The sequence below is a fragment of the Glycine soja genome, chromosome 11 (assembly GCF_004193775.1).
Source record: "Glycine soja cultivar W05 chromosome 11, ASM419377v2, whole genome shotgun sequence".
In the NCBI taxonomy this organism is placed as follows: domain Eukaryota; kingdom Viridiplantae; phylum Streptophyta; class Magnoliopsida; order Fabales; family Fabaceae; genus Glycine; species Glycine soja.
This window is the reverse complement of record NC_041012.1, coordinates 18,779,063-18,797,021: the sequence shown is the minus strand read 5'-3', so window position 1 is coordinate 18,797,021 and position 17,959 is coordinate 18,779,063. Positions and strand designations below refer to the sequence as shown.

Sequence of the window (17,959 nt, the reverse complement as noted above, 5' to 3'; positions counted from 1 at the left end):
TAGTAAGAATTTAAGTCTTCTTTTGCACTTGTTCAAGTTAGCTATTTTATTTCTTCACTCAATCCTCTAATGGGTTTTATTCTAGCTTTGTTCAATCATAAAAATAGAACAAAACACATCAAACACTATCTTAGCATTAATTCCTAATAGAACAAAACACATCAATCATAAAAATAGCTTTGGTCAATCATAAAACAACACCTTGCTGAATCAAGGTCAATACCACTAAGCATTTGAGATGCTGTTGACCATTGTTTATGCTTAGTTTGATTTTCCACACAAATTTGAGATGTTGTTGACCACAAACACAAATTTGTTGACCATTGTTTGTCAGATTCATAAAGCTCAGCAAGTTAGAGTAATTGAATTGAGTTAACCAAATGCTTGAAATTTGAGAAAATGAAATGAGTGATGGATTTTGTGGTACTCATTTGCAGATCATGATTAGGACCAAAGGATTAGGTCGTGCCTTAGGTCAGGTCACTCGCAGAGGTGTGGGCAGAGGAGATCATGATGATTCCGATGATGCTTCATAGCGTCGACGACCTACTGCATCCGCACGGAGGCAGCGAGTCGCTATGACTGCGGATCACGTCGATGACCTAGTCATCCCTAAACCAGATGTTCAAGATGACCCGATGGAGGCACCAGCTGCTGTGGAGGACATTCCTGCGGACATTCTTGCGGACGCAGGCGTAGAGGCGGCTGAGGATCAGCCTCAGGGATTTCCGGGTGGTCCGAGCGACCCATCTGTGCTAACAGCGTATGCGGATCACGTTGCTTGCAACGTATGGACGGGAGAGGTATTTATACTATTTATTTTTAGTTACTTGTAAATTATACTATTAGTTTTCCTTTAAATGATAATTTTAACGAATTTTGTGTTCTTTTTATACTTCAATTCAGGAGCATCCTAAATTGAAGTTATCCTTGCATGGGAGGAAGGTCCATAGTTTAGGCAGGCCTGTCCCTGCCATTGAGGGACTTATCGCTGGTACAGGACTAAGTCCTCTGATCGCGTGTTCGGTAGACACCGGCGATTGGGGACTTTTGTCCGTGTTTGTGGAGCGGTGGCACCGGGAGACGTCTAGTTTCCATCTCCCGGTGGGTGAGCTCACCATCACATTGGACGACGTCTCCTCTCTTCTCCATCTTCCCGTTATAGGCGACTTTCACGCATTTGAGCCCTTGCACGTGGATGATGCGGTTCAGATGCTGGTGGACTTGTTGATGGTGTCTCCAGAGTCTACTAGTGCTGAGACAGTCCAGTGTCGCGGACCGTACGTACGCCTGCAATGGGTATGTGAAGTATATCAGCGCCGATGCCAGGCAGGTCATTGGACAGCTGCGGCTCGTGCATATCTTCTTCACCTGCTGGGTTGCACTCTGTTTGCTAACAAGAGTGCAACCAATGTCCATGTTGTCTACTTGGAGGCCCTTCGTGACCTCAGTATGATAGAGAGGTACGCTTGGGGAGTGGATGCTTTGGTTCATATGTACGACCAGCTGAACGATACATCCATGAGCCACAGTCGACAGCTTGGCGGTTACATCACACTGTTGCAGGTAACAAATATGTTTTTCATTCATTCAGGCTAAACAATGTTCAACTTTAAATTTTGTTACACTTTCATTATTAATGTTTATAATTTGAATGTTACATATGTAGTGCTGGATTTACGAGCACTTTCCCTCAATTGCGGAGTCCACCGCTAATCAGGACTACAACGAGGCTTCTCCGTGTGCGTGCAGGTGGATTGCGACAAAGAAGACCGTGAAGAGCATTCGCACGCCGTCGTATAGGGAGCGCCTGGACCGACTCCGGATTCCGGATGTCTGTTGGATCCCGTATGAGGAGCATCGGGAGGTCTAGGACTTCCATGTCAGATCATGCTACTCTGGTCTCTTGCGCTGGGGGCCTGTTGCTATGTATTACCGACCAGAGAGGGTCGTGCGGCAGTTTGGTTACACGCAGACCATTCCTGCTCCTCCTGTTGATTCATGGGTCTTGTATGATGATATACACGACAGGTGGATGCACTACGAGGATCATATCGCACCTGCAGGCGAGGTGTGCGTGGTGCCAGGGGCGTGTTCCAGTGACTACATCGACTGGTTCTTCCGCATCTCCCATCCTTTCATGAAACCAGGCCACGCAGTAGATCCTCTGCCTCATGGTCACGCCCCGCAGCCCTGAGTCGTCCCTCAGGCCCCGCAGACGAATATCCCTCGCGTGCCAGAGCCAGGAGCATCGTCGACATCTACGAAGGAGCCCAGACATGCAGTGGTAAGTAATACTAATAATTTACATCATTTACCTCAATATTTGCATAATAATTTGTGTAATTAGTTTGTTTTGTATATAACAGGAAGTTTGTGATGACATTGTTGAGCGGTTGGAGCGCCATCTGAGTCTAGGGGTGGTCACGCCTGGCTCATCGACACATGAGGTGATCGAAGAATGCCTCAGATTGGCCAGGAGTGTCACATAGGACCATCTAGTATACGTTAGGTGTAGACGCAGGCGGCGCACTGATCAGACTTAGTTTATGTACATATTTTACATTGATATTCCTTGTATATACAAATATTGTACATGAACTCATTTAATGAGTATTGTTGGTTTTATTTATTTTCATTACTAATGTTAGTTTTATTTATTTTCATTGATTTGTGTATTCCATTTGTGTCTATATACACGCGTGTTATAACTTTAAATATAATTGAAATAAAGAAGTTGAAAAGGGTGTAAAAAAATAATTAACCAAAAAATGGACATCATTCGTTATCTAAGATCGTATATAACGTACTAATATTTTTAAATTCTCTTATAATTACAATTTTCCCACTTATACTAATGATCATGTAAAAAAATGTATTATAAAGTAGTTAGTATTTTAATTTTTTATATAATACTAATTATTTTTTTTATATTCTTTATAATATTAATAATGATATGATTAATTCTTTATAATATTATCTTTTATGTATTTATTGATTTTTATTAATATGTATAAAATAACCTTAAACAATAATTATGATGGGACTGAGTAAGTATTTTAATATCATCTTCTAAACAAATTTTCTAAAAAAATATATTAAAAAATTAATTATTTATAATAAATCAATATTTATAAATATATTATATTTAATAAAATAAAAAAATAGATTTAATTATATTATAAATAAATATGTTGTATTTAAAAGTATATTATAATTTTTTTTCCTCTTACGGATCAAGTTGATCCGTAAGAGACTTCCGGATCAACTTGATCCGTAAGTCTCTTCCGGATCAAGCTGATCCAGAAATCTCTTACGGATCAAGTTGATCCGGAAGACACTTACAGATCAACTTACGGATCAAGCTGATCCAAAAGTGAAAAATTAAGTAAGGGCAATTTTGACATTTTTCAAGAATGCTCGATGCACCAACAATAATGCTAGGTGCACCTAGCAACACTCCACGAGGAATCAAATTGTTCGAAAGACTCCAAAATGGGTATTGAGTTTTGAACGTAAATGTGTCTGCTGTTCCTTTATCTGTGATAATATTAGAGTGTTTTTGAAACATATTTTTTTAGTATAATTTTTTTATTTATGCGAAAAACGAAAAAATTAGAATTAGTAGCATTACTTTAAAGAAAAAAATCACTCACACAAAAAATGATATGATTAATAAGAACTATATAACCATTTATCATCGTTACATGAAATTAAGTATTAATTCAAATAAAAGACTTTATTTTTAATTCATTTAAAAATCTTCTATTAATTTGATTATAAAAATATTTATAAATTTTTTGAGGTCAAAGACTAAAATGCATGACTCCCCAAAATAAAACATCACATGATATATATATATATATATATATATAGGCACACACACATCATATTAATCTAAATTTCCTCAAAACATGCATATAAACTTAAACCACACTATAAGAATAAACTATATAAGTTGTAAGTGGGTCAACACTATGCATAACTTTAAAGAAAACAAAAATGAATATCACGTTTTTACGTCCAGATATGCATATCCGTGAAATCTCCAACGACAAGGGACCGCCTCCTATTCATCTGTTCCCCACATACACTAGATACAAGATCATCACAGACAGAGACCACACGTGCAACAGTGCAAGGATCAACAAGCATACTTAAAAAAATATACAACTTAACAGTTAAAGAATACATAAGCTTAGGATATTTGAAAAAATAAGAAGACATAGGAGGGTAACAGTCTTACACTAGATCAATAATTATGACAAAATGATGTACAGCCACGTTAATACGGATATACATCCCTTTAAATGAATTTATGCTTATAAGATGCCCTCAATCAAGAATTGATAATAGGCAGCTCTGTCTCAAGGAGAGGGCTGAAAAAATGCCAACTTGAATCATGGAATGCATTATAATAATCATCTGAAACTGTTTGGATTCTAAATTCATTTGTGAATCCTTGAGCAGCCAAAATATGCCCCATCGAGTTAAGAATAGGTGAGTTCTTACACAGTGACACGTGCTGCTCATATGTTTCAAAGCTGTTCCCAAATAATACCATGTTTTTTAAGAGATTCAGTTTCCAATTTGCTTGCAACAGGTTGTTATATAGCTCTGCTTCACAGTGAGGCATGAAGAACATTGTTGGCTTTAGAGCCTCTCGCCTCCCATGCTCATTTATGGACATGACAGAACAGCCAAGAGCTTCCAAAACCCGAGACTCAGTTGCAGAAAGAATAGGATCAAATACCTCTATGTTTCCAATCCAACTGAAATCTCTTCTCATCAATATTGCAAGACTAAGCTGCAGTCGAGGGGGCTCATACAATTTGATGCTGCCAATACCATAAATGACCATTTGCATCTTTATCTCTGAGCCCAAAACTCTATTGAAGTAATCAACAACAGATGTTTGAATTTGATCCCTGAAAGTATGATAGAATTCAGATCTCTCAATCCTATTTATACATCTTTCCATTTTCTGCACCAATGTTGCTTCTTTGCTTGGGTCAGTCTGAGAATCTGTTGGAGTCCATGGCTCTTGTTTTTCCTCCAAAACTCCAGATTTGGTAGCTTTTCTTCTTTGTCTGCTGCGACGGGGTAAAACTACAGTCCAACCTTCATTTGTTGTGCATTTGTTTGTTAGAGTTTTCTCTGAAGCTGCCATTGAGATACAGTAATTCTCGTCTTTGATACACTGCTTCAACGTCAGAATGCAATACCAAATTCTGGATTAACTTACATAGTGTCAGTACTGGTTTTCCATGCTTAGTCATGAAAAATAAACAGACTGGTACATCTTACAAGTAACTAGTCCCATTACGAGTACTTGCCATTCATGACAAAGATCAAATTTGTGAATGCAGATTACTAAAGTAGGGAAAAACAAAAATGTTATTTGCTATAAGATTTTTTCAAAGAAACCATCGAGTATAACACCAGGCATGATCATCAGGGGAAAATACCTGAGAAATGATGGTCATGAGAAGGCAAAATCAATATAAAGACCTAGTCAGGATCCATATTTAATCAAGCTAGATATATTAATTTCCAATTAGTGACATATTTTAAGCTTAAGCTTAAAAATAAATCTTAATATAATTAGCCGTTTGTGCCTTTGTGGGAATAGAGGGATTGGAAATTCCCAATATAAAGTAATTTCTAATGAATAATGGAACTATGATAGCATTTAAAGACAACATGCCCTGATAAAATTTCTCAGATTACATGATCCTAGTCCTACTTGTCACCAGATCACAGATTCCTTCCACAAATACCAAGTCTATAGCTTGATGAACAGTACAAGCAAGTAAGATTTCTAAAAGCATTCTACTATTAAAAATCAAATCCCTAGCCAATTAACAGAAGTAGATATAAAATAACTGATTTGACATAAATGGGTGTACAAAATTAGAGCAAAACAAACCCATCCTTGACATCTACACTATAATTAGGAAACTATCATAGTACTTTTCCATAAGCAAAAAAATATATATATTAGAATGAAAAACGCAAAATGATAGGCACCAAATCTAAAATCTTAATGTGAGAAGCACCAACTCCATAAACTAATGAAATTACATTTTTGAAGTATCACGCACACCAAACACAAGAACAAACAATCAATGGATAGGTTGTCTCAAGCACAAAATTGGGAAGCTAATTAACAATCACAATGTTATGACCCCAACAATAACAAATTGATTACAGAATACAGATTAGACCATACTTAAGCTGTCCTACCAAACCATACAAGATTTCGATTTAAATTTTATAGATAGTTGATCTAAGTCTCAGAATAAAAAAGTAAGTTTAATGTGTTACTTAAGCGAAGAGACTCTCCTACCCGATGAACTAGTCTATTATTGGGTTGGACTCTTTTCATGTGCTTAAATCATAACAACAATGCATAGAATCCTTTAGTTCGCATTAGACTCCATAGATATCTGATTGAAAATGGTCAAGAAGGGGAAAATTTATGTTACAATAGCAAGAACAGAGCCCAACAGGCTCTTAGAGGGTCCTCCTAGATTCACTCTAATACAAAATGTTCCATATAACTGACTCATCTAAATGCCTCTGCTTCATTTTATTCATCTCCAAACACAAACTACCCACATATCCCATGCATTCTCACATTCTCCAATGCAACATAAACAGTTAGTTACATGTGTAATTCATCCCCAAGTGTGTGATTTCCCACTATCCTAAACCTAATAATCCCTTCCTCCTACCTATCCTAGTATAAACTTTAGTAATAGGTGGGTGCCCATCAATATCCTGTTACCCTTCAGTAGGGGTGTTCATGGATTGGATTGGATCAGTTTTAAAGACAAAAATCATTCGATCCAATTATTTTGGTTTTGTTAAACTTACCCTGGAACTCATTCGCCTCACAGTCTCCCCCCAAATAGGTGGGTACGGCACCAGCAGTGGATAAACTTTGACATAAGAAGTGCAAGGTAGTGAAGGATTATGATATCTACTCACAGTGGCTGACAGCCAAACTAAACTGTCAGGGGCCTTGTTCTATAACTTGGCCATTCTCTGATCAACATTAAACTCAGTCATTTTAGTTAAATAAATGGGCAGAACCTTTTACCACAAGGTTCAACTACTGATCAGTGTTTTGTACAGGTTACTGAAATTTCAATCATAGAAGAAATTATTGTGTCAACTATGTCAAGAAGAGTATGTTGAGATGAGCAAAAAAGGGCAGATTAAAAAAAAAATCCTATATTCTACTATTATTGGTTTATTTGAATAACAGTTGTTAAAAGTTAATGTTGGAGAAACACCGATATATTAATATTATCATATATATTTAGATAGATAATAGTATCCTCATCCAGTGAAGGACAAACCTTCAAGGATTGCTGATGTGGCACCGGAACGAAAAAATTGGAACGAGCCGCCGCTGATAGAAGGTAGAGGATGACCTTGTTCGGTAGGGAGACGCTGAGACTGAGAGGGTGGAATCTGGGTGTGTGGAGGGGGTGAACCTTTCAATTATGATTAAATCTAATGTTATCAGACTCGGACTGGTCATAATTCAGTCGGGGCACTGGGACAGGAATCGACCCGGTGAGTCAATAGTTGACCACATGACTCAAATTATGTTAAAAAATTATAAATAATTCATAACATGTAAACTTTTTATACTAAAAAAAATCAACCTTAAGTTGTATATTCTGGCAATACACAACCTTAACTAACAGAAACAATCTATACGCCGCCAGTAAGGAGTCAGTAAACAGAGCAAACAGAAATTAGGCACTAACTCGAATAAGGAATTATCAGTAAACAGAGCAAAACACAAATAGGCACAAATTTTTCTATACACACAAAATCAGTTGTCTATAGAATTGGAGTCAACCAGTGAGGAACATAACTAATTAGGATTTTACAAATAAAAAACTAGCAGCATGCAGCTTCACTGATCTATGAAAGAGCACAAAACAGAGCAAAAGAGAATAAATTGTTCGCTCAAAAGATAGGTTCGAGGTTCGAACCTGTACCAATGGCGTCGCGGTTTACCGGAAATGGCACTGGCGCCACCGGCGATGGAGGGTTTGTTCGAGAACTGGCACCGTGTGTGTTAATTTAGCAAATTTTTAACTTCCAACCTCAGCAAAACGTCGCCGTTTGGGCCTTTTTTTTATGAAAAAAACAAATTAGCATGACCCAGCCGGGTCATGTCACCCGCCAGGCCCATGTCGGCAAAAATTATGGAATATCACATTTTTTAAAAAAAATTATTATTCAAAGTAATGATGAAGGAGGTAAAATCTAGATTATTAATAAATCAAAATAATGTATGCATGCATAAATTATTAATATATATATATATATATATATATTTAGTATATTAAATATTTTTTAAAGTAAATAATTATTTTAAAACGAAACTTTAAATTAATATTAAGTTATTAATTTTATCTAGATTTTTAAATTTTAAATAACCTTTCATTAATTTTATATCACATTAAACTATATCAACGGTTTTAAATTTAAGTTTTAATTTGACGACTCAAAAATATTGAAGTGAAGGTTAGATAATTAAATAAGATGAATGATTATTGTAAGTTAAAGTTTCCATCCAATGATTTTAAAAACTTCAAGTGAAGTTTACATATATAGATAGATGTGTGATAGAATGAAAAGAATTGACTTCCGAAAATAATTTTTCAGAATGAAACAGAAGGAGTTGAATTACGAAAAGTAATTTCTAGAATGTGTTGAATTTTAACTTACCCGGAGACTATTTTCAAAGAGGGTATTTTTGAAAATAAAAATTATAAAATTATATAGGGAGTGTATTAGATAAAAGAAGGAATGTAAATAGGAAATCCCTAATTTGGATTGACAAGTTATTAATTGGACTTAGAAATTGGATGCTGGAAGAAAACTTAAAAAGGAAGGGGATATAAATTACTAAATGCACCCCATTTTTACTTGATGCACTTCCAAAAAAATTAATATTTCCTTCCTACCTTTCCTTCTTTCCTAGCAAACCTAGATGCCTCTCCCCCAAACCTCCATGACCACTGCATCCCCAAACAGCGCCGTTGCACTCAAACACCACTTCTACACTCAAACACCACCCCCCAATACCACCTCCACATCGCATTGCCATGCGCTTTGAACCACCATTATGGTGTACCACTTCTATATAAATTACAGATTGATCAATTCGTAATACATATGTATGTATTACAAATTGGGTAATTTATAATACATTCCATAATAATACAAATGTATTTTGGATTGGATAATTCGTGATACAAACAGGTTAACCAATATGCAATACATTCGTGCCTATTATAAATTTCTCAATCCATAATACACACTTCTTCCTTCTTGGACACCATTCTTGACCTCAGGGTCACACACGTTCTTGCTGATGCTAAGACCATGCTCGCTTCGTTTTGCGCTCCGAGTCCAAGTTTGATGCTTTCATAGGATAGAGTATTTAGTGATGGTGTCCCTTGCCATGAAGGGGAGGATGAAGAGAAGAGCAAGATTAGGACTATTACTATCATATATTGAGTATTTAAATTTGTTTTATTTATTTTAAATATATTTTAAATTTTAAATTTAATTTGATATAACAACTTGCCCCAAAGTATTTTTCTGGTCTATATCAAACCACTATCCTTTTATTTCTCTTTTGTATATTTGATTTATTAATTATCTCTTTAATATATCCTTTTCATCTTTATCATTAAATTAAAATTTCATATTTTAAAAATTTATCAATAATTAAATATGCCATTATATTATTAGATAAACTATTTATCATAAATCTAAATATAATTTATATGTTATACAAAAACATTTTTTATTATGGATTTAGTTATAGTATAATTTGTATATTTGAAAATATTTATTTATTATATTCTTTCTTGCCTCAAATTTTTTTTGATTGAGAAAAAAATAATTGAGACTAGAAAGAGTATAACAAATAATTTTTTTTTGTTATATCCTTTCTTATCTCAATTATAAAAAAAATTCAAACACACTACTCTCAAATATAAGTAAATTTAAAATAATTTTATGTTATTTAATTATCTTTAAAATATTTTTTATTTAATCAAGGTTTATTTTCTAATAATTTTTATTATTATTGATGTCAAATTCTAATAAAGAAATTCTTATGGTATGAAAAATTTTCTTAGATAAACGACCCTCATGATATACAGCAAACAGCAAACTGAGTTAGTTTCTAACCAATGATATAGGAAACACCAGTAGTATCTTTCTCATAAAGTTGTTTAGAATTTTTTTTTCTAAAATAAAATGATATAATTAAATAATATAACTAATTTTCTTTATTAATGTATTTTTTCTATTAAAAAGAAGTCTGCTTAATTGTACTGCGCCTGGGATTGAGAGCCTTCAGACGTTCAGTTAGAACATTTTGACTTTGTTTGCCCCATCGGATTCGGAATCTATTATCGTTTTTCTGTTGCAATATGTCACCTATATCACCTCACTGAAGCACCACAGTGATAATATTTAATGTCATTTCCTTTTTCTTTTCTTCTTCGTAATAATTAATCAAATAAAATAAATAATCGAGAATCGGGCTTCAGTGAAGAGCGAAAAAAAGCGATGAAGAAGGGCGAAAATAAGGGCCGGACTCGGAGCTTCCCGGTGGACCCGAACGTGCCCCGATGGGTTTGCCAGAACTGCCGCAACCCTCTCTGCATCGTCGGCGCCGATTCTTACGCCGACAAATTCTTCAACGATCCTTCTCGCTCCGGTCCGTTAGGGTTTCATTATTATCATTTGTTAATTTAATTAATTGATTGATACTTGTTTGTTGATTTGGCTGATTTTTTGAGGTTGTTGCATTCGATTGATGCTCATGTTGAATGGTTTTGATGCAAGTAATGTTTGTATTCGGTATTGGTTTTGAGTGTATTAAGATTGTTCAAACGAGAATGGTTGTGTTGTGGTGATTTGATTTTTGATGCAGAGGCAATGAATGGATGAGTGTAGGGACGCAACGTTAGGGTTTTATTGTTTTTGTTAATTTAAATTGATTGATACTTGTTGTTGATTTGGCTGATATATAAGGTTGTTGCATTTGATGCCTTATGTGGAATGGTTTTTGAAAAATGTGTGTATTGGTGTTGATTTTAAGTGGATTAAATTGTAATTAGTCAAACGGATAATAGTTGTGGTGGTGATTTAATTTTTTGACAAAGAGGCCATGGATGAGTGTAGGGATGCAAGGGTCGTCCATTCATGGTGCCAGCAGTGTGCTGAGTACGACTAAAATGGACAATTCATATGTGGTGTTGCCCAAGCAGAGACCTCTGGCTCAGGGAAATGCTCCTCGGCCACGCGGTGATGCCGCTGCACAGCCTGGGAAGGCGATGGAGGAGTCATTTGTGGTTGTGTACAAGTCTGAATCGGGGATTGATGGAAACGGGGCGCATTTGTTGGGCACAGGGGCTGATTCTGGTGGCCATTTGCCGCCTCATAACTCTGGGTTTAATTCTACTATTACTGTCCTGACTCGAGCATTTGAGATTGCCACGACACAGACGCAGGTTTGTGGACGGAAACGTGTAAATATGTATTATGTGATGTATTTGATGGGTTTTTAGGTGATTGGGTGGGTCATAATCCTTGTTTTCTGTGTGTGGTTACAGGTTGAACAGCCTTTGTGCCTTGACTGCATGAGGATTTTGTCAGATAAGCTTGATAAAGAGGTTGAAGATGTCAACAGGGACATTGAAGCATATGAAGCCTGTCTTAAACGCTTGGAAGGGGAGGCTAGAGATCTCCTCAGTGAGGCTGATTTTCTTAAAGAGAAATTGAAGGTGCTCGTCAGGTTTACTATAATTTGCGTATTACATAACTATTTATTTAGGATTTAAACAATCAGTGGTGATAAATATGGGGAAAAATCAGAGTATCTGAATGGCCGGTGTGCATTTAATGCTATATTAGTTTGTTCTGTGATATAGGCAGTGTTTGGTAGATGGGTAAGGAATTATTAATGTGTTGTTTTCCATTTTGTCGAACCTTCCTAATTTACCAAGAGCCTTGGGTGACGACGTATGATTTGGTTTCTATACTTGGGTGGAGTTGTTCCAGATCAGTTCTGTGTGATATCACTTCTCCCTTCAACTATTTTTTATCTCTCTTCTGCTTCTCCCTATGAGTGCCAGATCAGTTATGTGTGACGTCACAATCAGGTTTACTATCTCCAATCTATGCATTATGTATCTATTTATTTTGGGTTTAAAACATTAGTGGGGATAACTCAGGAAAAATCAGAGTATTCATAATTTCTGTTAACTATTATTTGAATCTATGTCCAGTATGATTTGTTCCATGATATAGTGTTTTGTAGATGGGTTAGAATGAAATTGAAGATAACATGGGTTTTGTTCTCTGTGACATCACACATAACATAACTGAAGCATTTCAAATTTATTTTCCTTGGTTGCATGGAGAAAGGGTCACATTGCACTTTTTCTAATCTATTGTGAACAACGGCATAAGTTATTGCAATCTCCTATTTTTTTTTTTTTTTTTCATTTTGTTACATCTTCCAAATCTACCAGGAGCCCTGGGTGCCTTGATTTGGTTGCTACGTTCTGTGGAGTTGTTCCAATATCTGTTCTGTGCGACATCGCTTCTCGCTTCACCTTTTTTTATCTCTCTCTTTTTAGGAGTTATATAGGTATACTAGAAAGCCAGAAAGTAAAGTATATTTATTTATCCATATCTATGAGAAATTTCCCTTTTCAGTTTTGAAGTTGGAATGATTGGTTCACAACTGCTTCAAATTTCAAAATTACACTTGATGTTCTTTGTAGTGGAAATATGGAGTTTTGATTGGAATTCTCTTTATCCTCAGAAACACTGGTTTGATTAAGATGATTTTCTTGAGTGTACCATTAATTTTTTTTCTGAGGTCTAATTAGTAATTTACTACTTGGAATACTATTCAAGATTGAGGAAGAAGAACGAAGACTTGAAGCAGCAATTGAAGAAACCGAGAGACAGAATGCTGAAGTAAATGCTGAACTGAGGGAACTAGAGTTAAAATCAAGTCGCTTTAACGAATTGGAGGAGCGGTATGTTTTTCTCTGTACCTTGACCGTATGATATTTCCTGATAAAAAATGCCATAACTCTCAAAATAAAATTTCTATGAATATTAATAGATCTTTAATCTTTTCTTATGTGGTTTGTGTGGATGGCTGGATGCTTGATGTCAATGATTGATTTTACGTGTCTAAATGTGTAACAGGTATTGGCATGAGTTCAACAATTTTCAGTTTCAATTAATTTCTCATCAGGTTTGTAATTATCTCCCTGCCCTTTCCCATACCATCTTGTTGGTGGAGTTTGTTCTTGCAACTTTTTTGTTGTTTATGTCTTGAGCTAGTTTGGGTGAGTTCTAAAGGATAATTTCTATTGGCTCAAACGACAGACATGACTTCGTTTTCAACTAGTAGCTCTGTCTACTTCTACTGCTTTCTTTAATGGCGGAATATGGTGACTGATAACTTAGAAGAAATAAAATTAATTATCAGAGGATCATGATTTATGAATGGAATTTTCTTTTTTTACCAGCTTTTATGTTATTGTCTTATTTTATGTTTGATGTTAGCACAGGAATCACTTATTTTGATACTCTTGTGGCTAGAAGTTCAAACATGTAGCCGAAAATTTTCTCCTTTTTCTGAAAAATATAACTTCCAAGTCTAAGCATTTAGCAAAAATACTTTAATTAACAGGAGGAGAGAGATGCAATTTTGGCCAAGATTGAAGTTTCACAAGCACATTTAGAATTATTGAAGCGTACAAATGTGCTCAATGATGCCTTCCCCATTTCTCATGATGGAGAGTTTGGAACAATTAACAATTTTCGACTTGGAAGACTTCCTAAAATTCCTGTAAGATGCCTAAGGTGTTGTATTTCTGGATTTTAATGTTGTGTCAATGTGTTGTTGAGTTTAATATGCATGGTTGTCTTCCTTCTATTGTATGCTTTTACAATAACTGATAAGCTACCGTGGCATATAAGCAAGATTGTGTGCTTTGAGTTACTCTCCAAGTTGTTGTTTTATTTCAATACTTTTTCTTTGTATTATACTATGCTTACTCAGTTTTTTTCTCGAGTGGAATTGCAAATGGGGGGATTAAGCTTATTTTATGTGGTTTTATTTGGTATCAGATTAAGCTTTGGAGACAATTTGGTAATTGAACAATTTATATACATATATTCACATTTATATGTATCGTCTTAGGTAAAAAATTGTTACCCAAAGTGTTAAAAAGAAAGCACAATAACATGTGTTGACCAAGAAGTGAATGTAAAAACCTTCCATGGCTGCCAGTTGTACAGAATCTAGAGATAACTGAAAGAGACAAGGTGCACCCAGTTGCAAAAACAGAAAGAGGATACAAATGCTAGCTGGAATAAAGATGAAAACCTATAAATAAGAATGTATGCTATTCGAGACGTCTAACTTGAAGAATTTAATACAGTATCATTGTCACTGAAAAATGACAGTACATTATTGTTTTCATTATCAAGAATTTCTTGGTATAAGTTGTAATGGATGTTCATAAACTTATACTGTAGCTACTTTTATTTAAAAAATCCTCTTGCTACAAAATATTAAATTTCTTTGGCTAATTGTGTCTTGAAGTTCTTTTTGAACCAGACAACTTATTGTGGAATATGGATAACTAATCTATGGCGTTAATTCTTTCAACTTTGTGGTGCATGCACTCATGTTTTGCTTTGCTATGTTCCTTCATGAAATAATTTTTATCCTAGAGAATTTTCTTAATCTTGAACTGAATCCTTTTTCTTCCTAGTTTGAATATTGAAGCTTTGATTATGATGTTACTATTATGAAATGTTTAGGTTGAATGGGATGAGATAAATGCTGCCTGGGGCCAAGCTTGCCTCCTTCTTCACACTATGTGCCAGTATTTCCGACCAAAGTTTCAGTATCCTTTGTCTCCGTGTGTATAGGATATATACATTTAGTTACTATAGTAGGAAAAATAGTCAAGATTGTTAATTTAGTATAACTTCTCTTTTATGTCTCCATGTATATTTGTGTGTGTGTGTGTGTGTGTTAATTAATCTAGTTCAAAACAGGATTTTACATTTGATAGTGATTCAAACCATCTGCTAATTACCGTGTTTTTTGTAAGTTTTTCTCAGTGATATATGCAAGAGCAAAACATCACAAGGCATGATTTTAAGCAGACAAATGCTGTTGTCTTCATAGGCTTACATGTTAATATTTTGTATGCAGTTCAAACCAAAGTTTATTAAGTATTGCCTCTTCTGCTGAATTGAAACTACCAGGCCATTATTTTCTAGTTTGAATATATGATTTTCTAGATCATGTCTAGAAGATGTATTGACAGAGGTTCTAGGTTTCCAATCACATTTAATTTGGAAGGATTCTTGTCTTCTATGTGATTTTTTGTTACTCTATAAGTTATGGTGCAAGATGGTTTCTAGTTGAATTGAAATTTTACAGCAAGCTGAAACTTGCAAGGTCCTGTTTGCTTGTGCTGTGTGCTAGCAATTTCATATTATTGTCACTTTACATTTTTCATGTAATTTATTATGAATTGTAACATATCCTCTGAGCTCAATGGCATTGTATGTAACTATGATTCATGAACCAACCTCGCTTAGTGGGACAAGGCTTTTGTTGTTGACTTGTAACTCCTGAACTCGTTACTTTTAGATATCGAATAAAGATAATTCCTATGGGTAGCTACCCTCGAATCACAGACACCAATAACAGTACTTACGAGCTGTAAGTATGATTCATGGTTCTACTTTTGTAGTCAATTGTGTCTTTGTGGTTTTTGAATTTATTTATAGAATTTGATGCTGGCTGAAGTTGAGCCTAAATCATTAGTGTGTAAAGGGAAATCAGATCTACCAGCTGATTGGTTGGTAGCAATTTCAAATTTTCTGCATTTTAGTTTTATTCTCTGTTTATTTATTTAAACATCAAGTTAAAACTTGGAGCTACATTGGTGTTTTTTATACTATTTTGGGTCATGCCATGGCCCTTGGCAGTGGGCTCAGGTTTTGTATGTATGCTGAGATTATGGTTGGTGTTCTGAGGTATACTAAGTTGTAAACAAAATAATATAATAAACTTCCTGCTTTTAGATTTGTTCTTAAACTTGTCTACTGAGTCACTATTAATGGATGTTATGGTTTTCAGGTTTGGTCCAGTCAACTTGTTCTGGAGTACTCGCTATGACAAAGCAATGACATTGTTTTTAGCATGCCTCAAGGATTTTGCAGACTTTGCCAAATCCAAGGATCAAGAGAATAACATACCACCTGAGAAATGTTTCAAACTGCCTTACAAGTAAGTGTTACTACATTTAATATTTTTATTTATGGCACAGTGTTTTATCTTTGGGTGCTGTGTGGGCATTTATTGCCTTGGATACAGAGGAATCTTTCTTTGGTGTCATCAAGCTCAACTCTTTTTGAGTTTAGCAGATTATGTCCGTTTGCTAATTGATGGATAGGAAAAGGATGATGGGTTTGTATGGTTTTACCTCTGAGCTTGTTTCTACTGACTCCGGGCATGACTTGAGATCTTGATGAACATGTTTGTGTCCTTAGTTATGGTTTAATGGAATTTATAGTGCCTTTGAACTTAGTGCATGAGATTCACAACACTCCCGTTCCCTCATAATAGAGGACAAACAAAGAAACAATAATGAAGCCTCTCAAGTGTCCATTATTTGTTCTGGTGCACATGCAGGCCAGATTCCTGACCCTACCATTCCCACTCTCAAACATCCAAAATATCAAATGGCATGTAGAATGGTGGTGTTAATGAGCCAAGCTTTACTAAGCTTGGTTTGGAATTGAGCTGGTATTATTAACAGTTATGTTTTCATGAGCTTTTTGGTATGGTGGATTTTGTTTAACTTATTATACCTTTTTTTCTTATATATAGTGTTCTTGCTAATTTATCTAGAAACAGTATTATGTGAAGATCATCGTACATAAACTTTACGTCTGTTCAAAACATGCGTTAGTTTGATCATTGAGAATGACATATTTTTGGCTGGTTTGTAGGATTGAGAATGACAAGGTGGAAAACTATTCCATCACCCAAAGCTTCAATAAGCAGGAAAATTGGACTAAATCTCTCAAGTACACTCTTTGCAATTTGAAATGGGCTCTCTATTGGTTTGTTGGAAATACTAACTTCCAGCCTCTTTCAGCAATGGTATCTTCGCATGCTGAAGTGCCGGCGGTTGGGCCTCTGTACACGAAGCGTGGTGTTGATGCCAAATCTGAATCTCGAAACTGAACCTACTAAACATATGCTAGGTTAGGCTACATAGTTAGGTCTCATACAAATGTGTACATAGAACTACAATAAAAAATTGTTGCTTGATCAAAATGAAAAGGATGTGTTTGGAGTTTGGCATGATGGGAGATATCTTTTCTACCGGAGAGTGCTTGCACATTTGCATGTTGTTCATGAAAAGCAGCATGTCAAAAGGGCCTCTCTCTCTCTCTCTCTCTCTCTCTCAATTTTAAAGATAAAAAGGGTGTTGATTTGTACCAATAATTGGATTATTTAAATTTAGAGCATTCTCTTAATAAGAAATCACAATTTGATGTCATGATAAGCTATTTTGGAAATTGTTGAAAGAATATTAATTTTTTTGATTAAATTTGACTAACTACGGATAGAGTATTTAAAGAGGGCAATGTAATTTTTTAAGGTATTTCAATTGCTACTCTTGGAAAATGCTATGTTTGGATATCTAATTTCTTCAAATTTTGAGTCCTTTGTTAAAATGAGGAATTTACAATTCCACTAAAATAGGTGGAATTCTAAATTCCACCCCAACCATTCACCACGTGTTCCTCTCTCGGTTGCTTATCTCTGATAGAAGATTGCTCC

General features: G+C 35.2%; 3 protein-coding genes across 4 annotated transcripts; 2 read left to right on the top strand and 1 right to left on the bottom strand.

The window, feature by feature from the left end:
• Window positions 1–578: 578 nt before the first annotated feature.
• Window positions 579–1,873, top strand: LOC114373008 (protein MAIN-LIKE 1-like). Its single transcript, XM_028330569.1, has 3 exons — window positions 579–803; window positions 907–1,566; window positions 1,670–1,873. The coding sequence occupies exons 1-3, from the start codon at window positions 579–581 to the stop codon at window positions 1,871–1,873; spliced, it is 1,089 nt and encodes a 362-aa protein (XP_028186370.1).
• Window positions 1,874–4,040: 2,167 nt separating this feature from the next.
• On the bottom strand, window positions 4,041–8,115 carry LOC114374535 (protein SENSITIVITY TO RED LIGHT REDUCED 1-like). 2 transcript variants are annotated; one of them, XM_028332192.1, is made up of 3 exons: window positions 8,016–8,071; window positions 7,368–7,567; window positions 4,041–5,231 (listed from the first exon to the last, which is right to left on the bottom strand). In XM_028332192.1, the coding sequence occupies exon 3, from the start codon at window positions 5,168–5,170 to the stop codon at window positions 4,340–4,342; it is 831 nt and encodes a 276-aa protein (XP_028187993.1). In that variant the 5' UTR covers window positions 5,171–5,231; window positions 7,368–7,567; window positions 8,016–8,071; the 3' UTR covers window positions 4,041–4,339. The 2 variants fall into 2 exon arrangements, with proteins under 2 accessions (XP_028187993.1, XP_028187992.1); XM_028332191.1 differs by lacking the exon at window positions 7,368–7,567 and having other exon boundaries at window positions 8,016–8,115.
• A 2,265-nt stretch (window positions 8,116–10,380) lies between these two features.
• LOC114376490 (beclin-1-like protein) lies at window positions 10,381–17,675 on the top strand. The gene is made up of 10 exons (XM_028334639.1): window positions 10,381–10,768; window positions 11,236–11,564; window positions 11,667–11,837; window positions 12,979–13,103; window positions 13,279–13,327; window positions 13,769–13,927; window positions 14,908–14,993; window positions 15,752–15,823; window positions 16,244–16,393; window positions 17,119–17,675. Exons 1-10 carry the CDS (start codon window positions 10,618–10,620, stop codon window positions 17,354–17,356), a joined length of 1,530 nt encoding a protein of 509 aa, XP_028190440.1. The 5' UTR covers window positions 10,381–10,617; the 3' UTR covers window positions 17,357–17,675.
• Window positions 17,676–17,959: the final 284 nt, after the last annotated feature.

What these genes read in the sequence shown, in the direction of transcription:
- LOC114373008 (XM_028330569.1), top strand. Translation starts at nt 579, where the DNA reads ATGACTGCGGATCACGTCGATGACCTAGTCATCCCTAAACCAGATGTT. An exon ending in GCAACGTATGGACGGGAGAG is followed by an intron (nt 804 to 906) that starts GTATTTATACTA and finishes ACTTCAATTCAG; the next exon opens with GAGCATCCTAAATTGAAGTT. An exon ending in GTTACATCACACTGTTGCAG is followed by an intron (nt 1,567 to 1,669) that starts GTAACAAATATG and finishes TTACATATGTAG; the next exon opens with TGCTGGATTTACGAGCACTT.
- LOC114374535 (XM_028332191.1), bottom strand. Translation starts at nt 5,170, where the DNA reads ATGGCAGCTTCAGAGAAAACTCTAACAAACAAATGCACAACAAATGAA.
- LOC114376490 (XM_028334639.1), top strand. Translation starts at nt 10,618, where the DNA reads ATGAAGAAGGGCGAAAATAAGGGCCGGACTCGGAGCTTCCCGGTGGAC. An exon ending in TTTAACGAATTGGAGGAGCG is followed by an intron (nt 13,104 to 13,278) that starts GTATGTTTTTCT and finishes AATGTGTAACAG; the next exon opens with GTATTGGCATGAGTTCAACA. An exon ending in TGTTTCAAACTGCCTTACAA is followed by an intron (nt 16,394 to 17,118) that starts GTAAGTGTTACT and finishes GCTGGTTTGTAG; the next exon opens with GATTGAGAATGACAAGGTGG.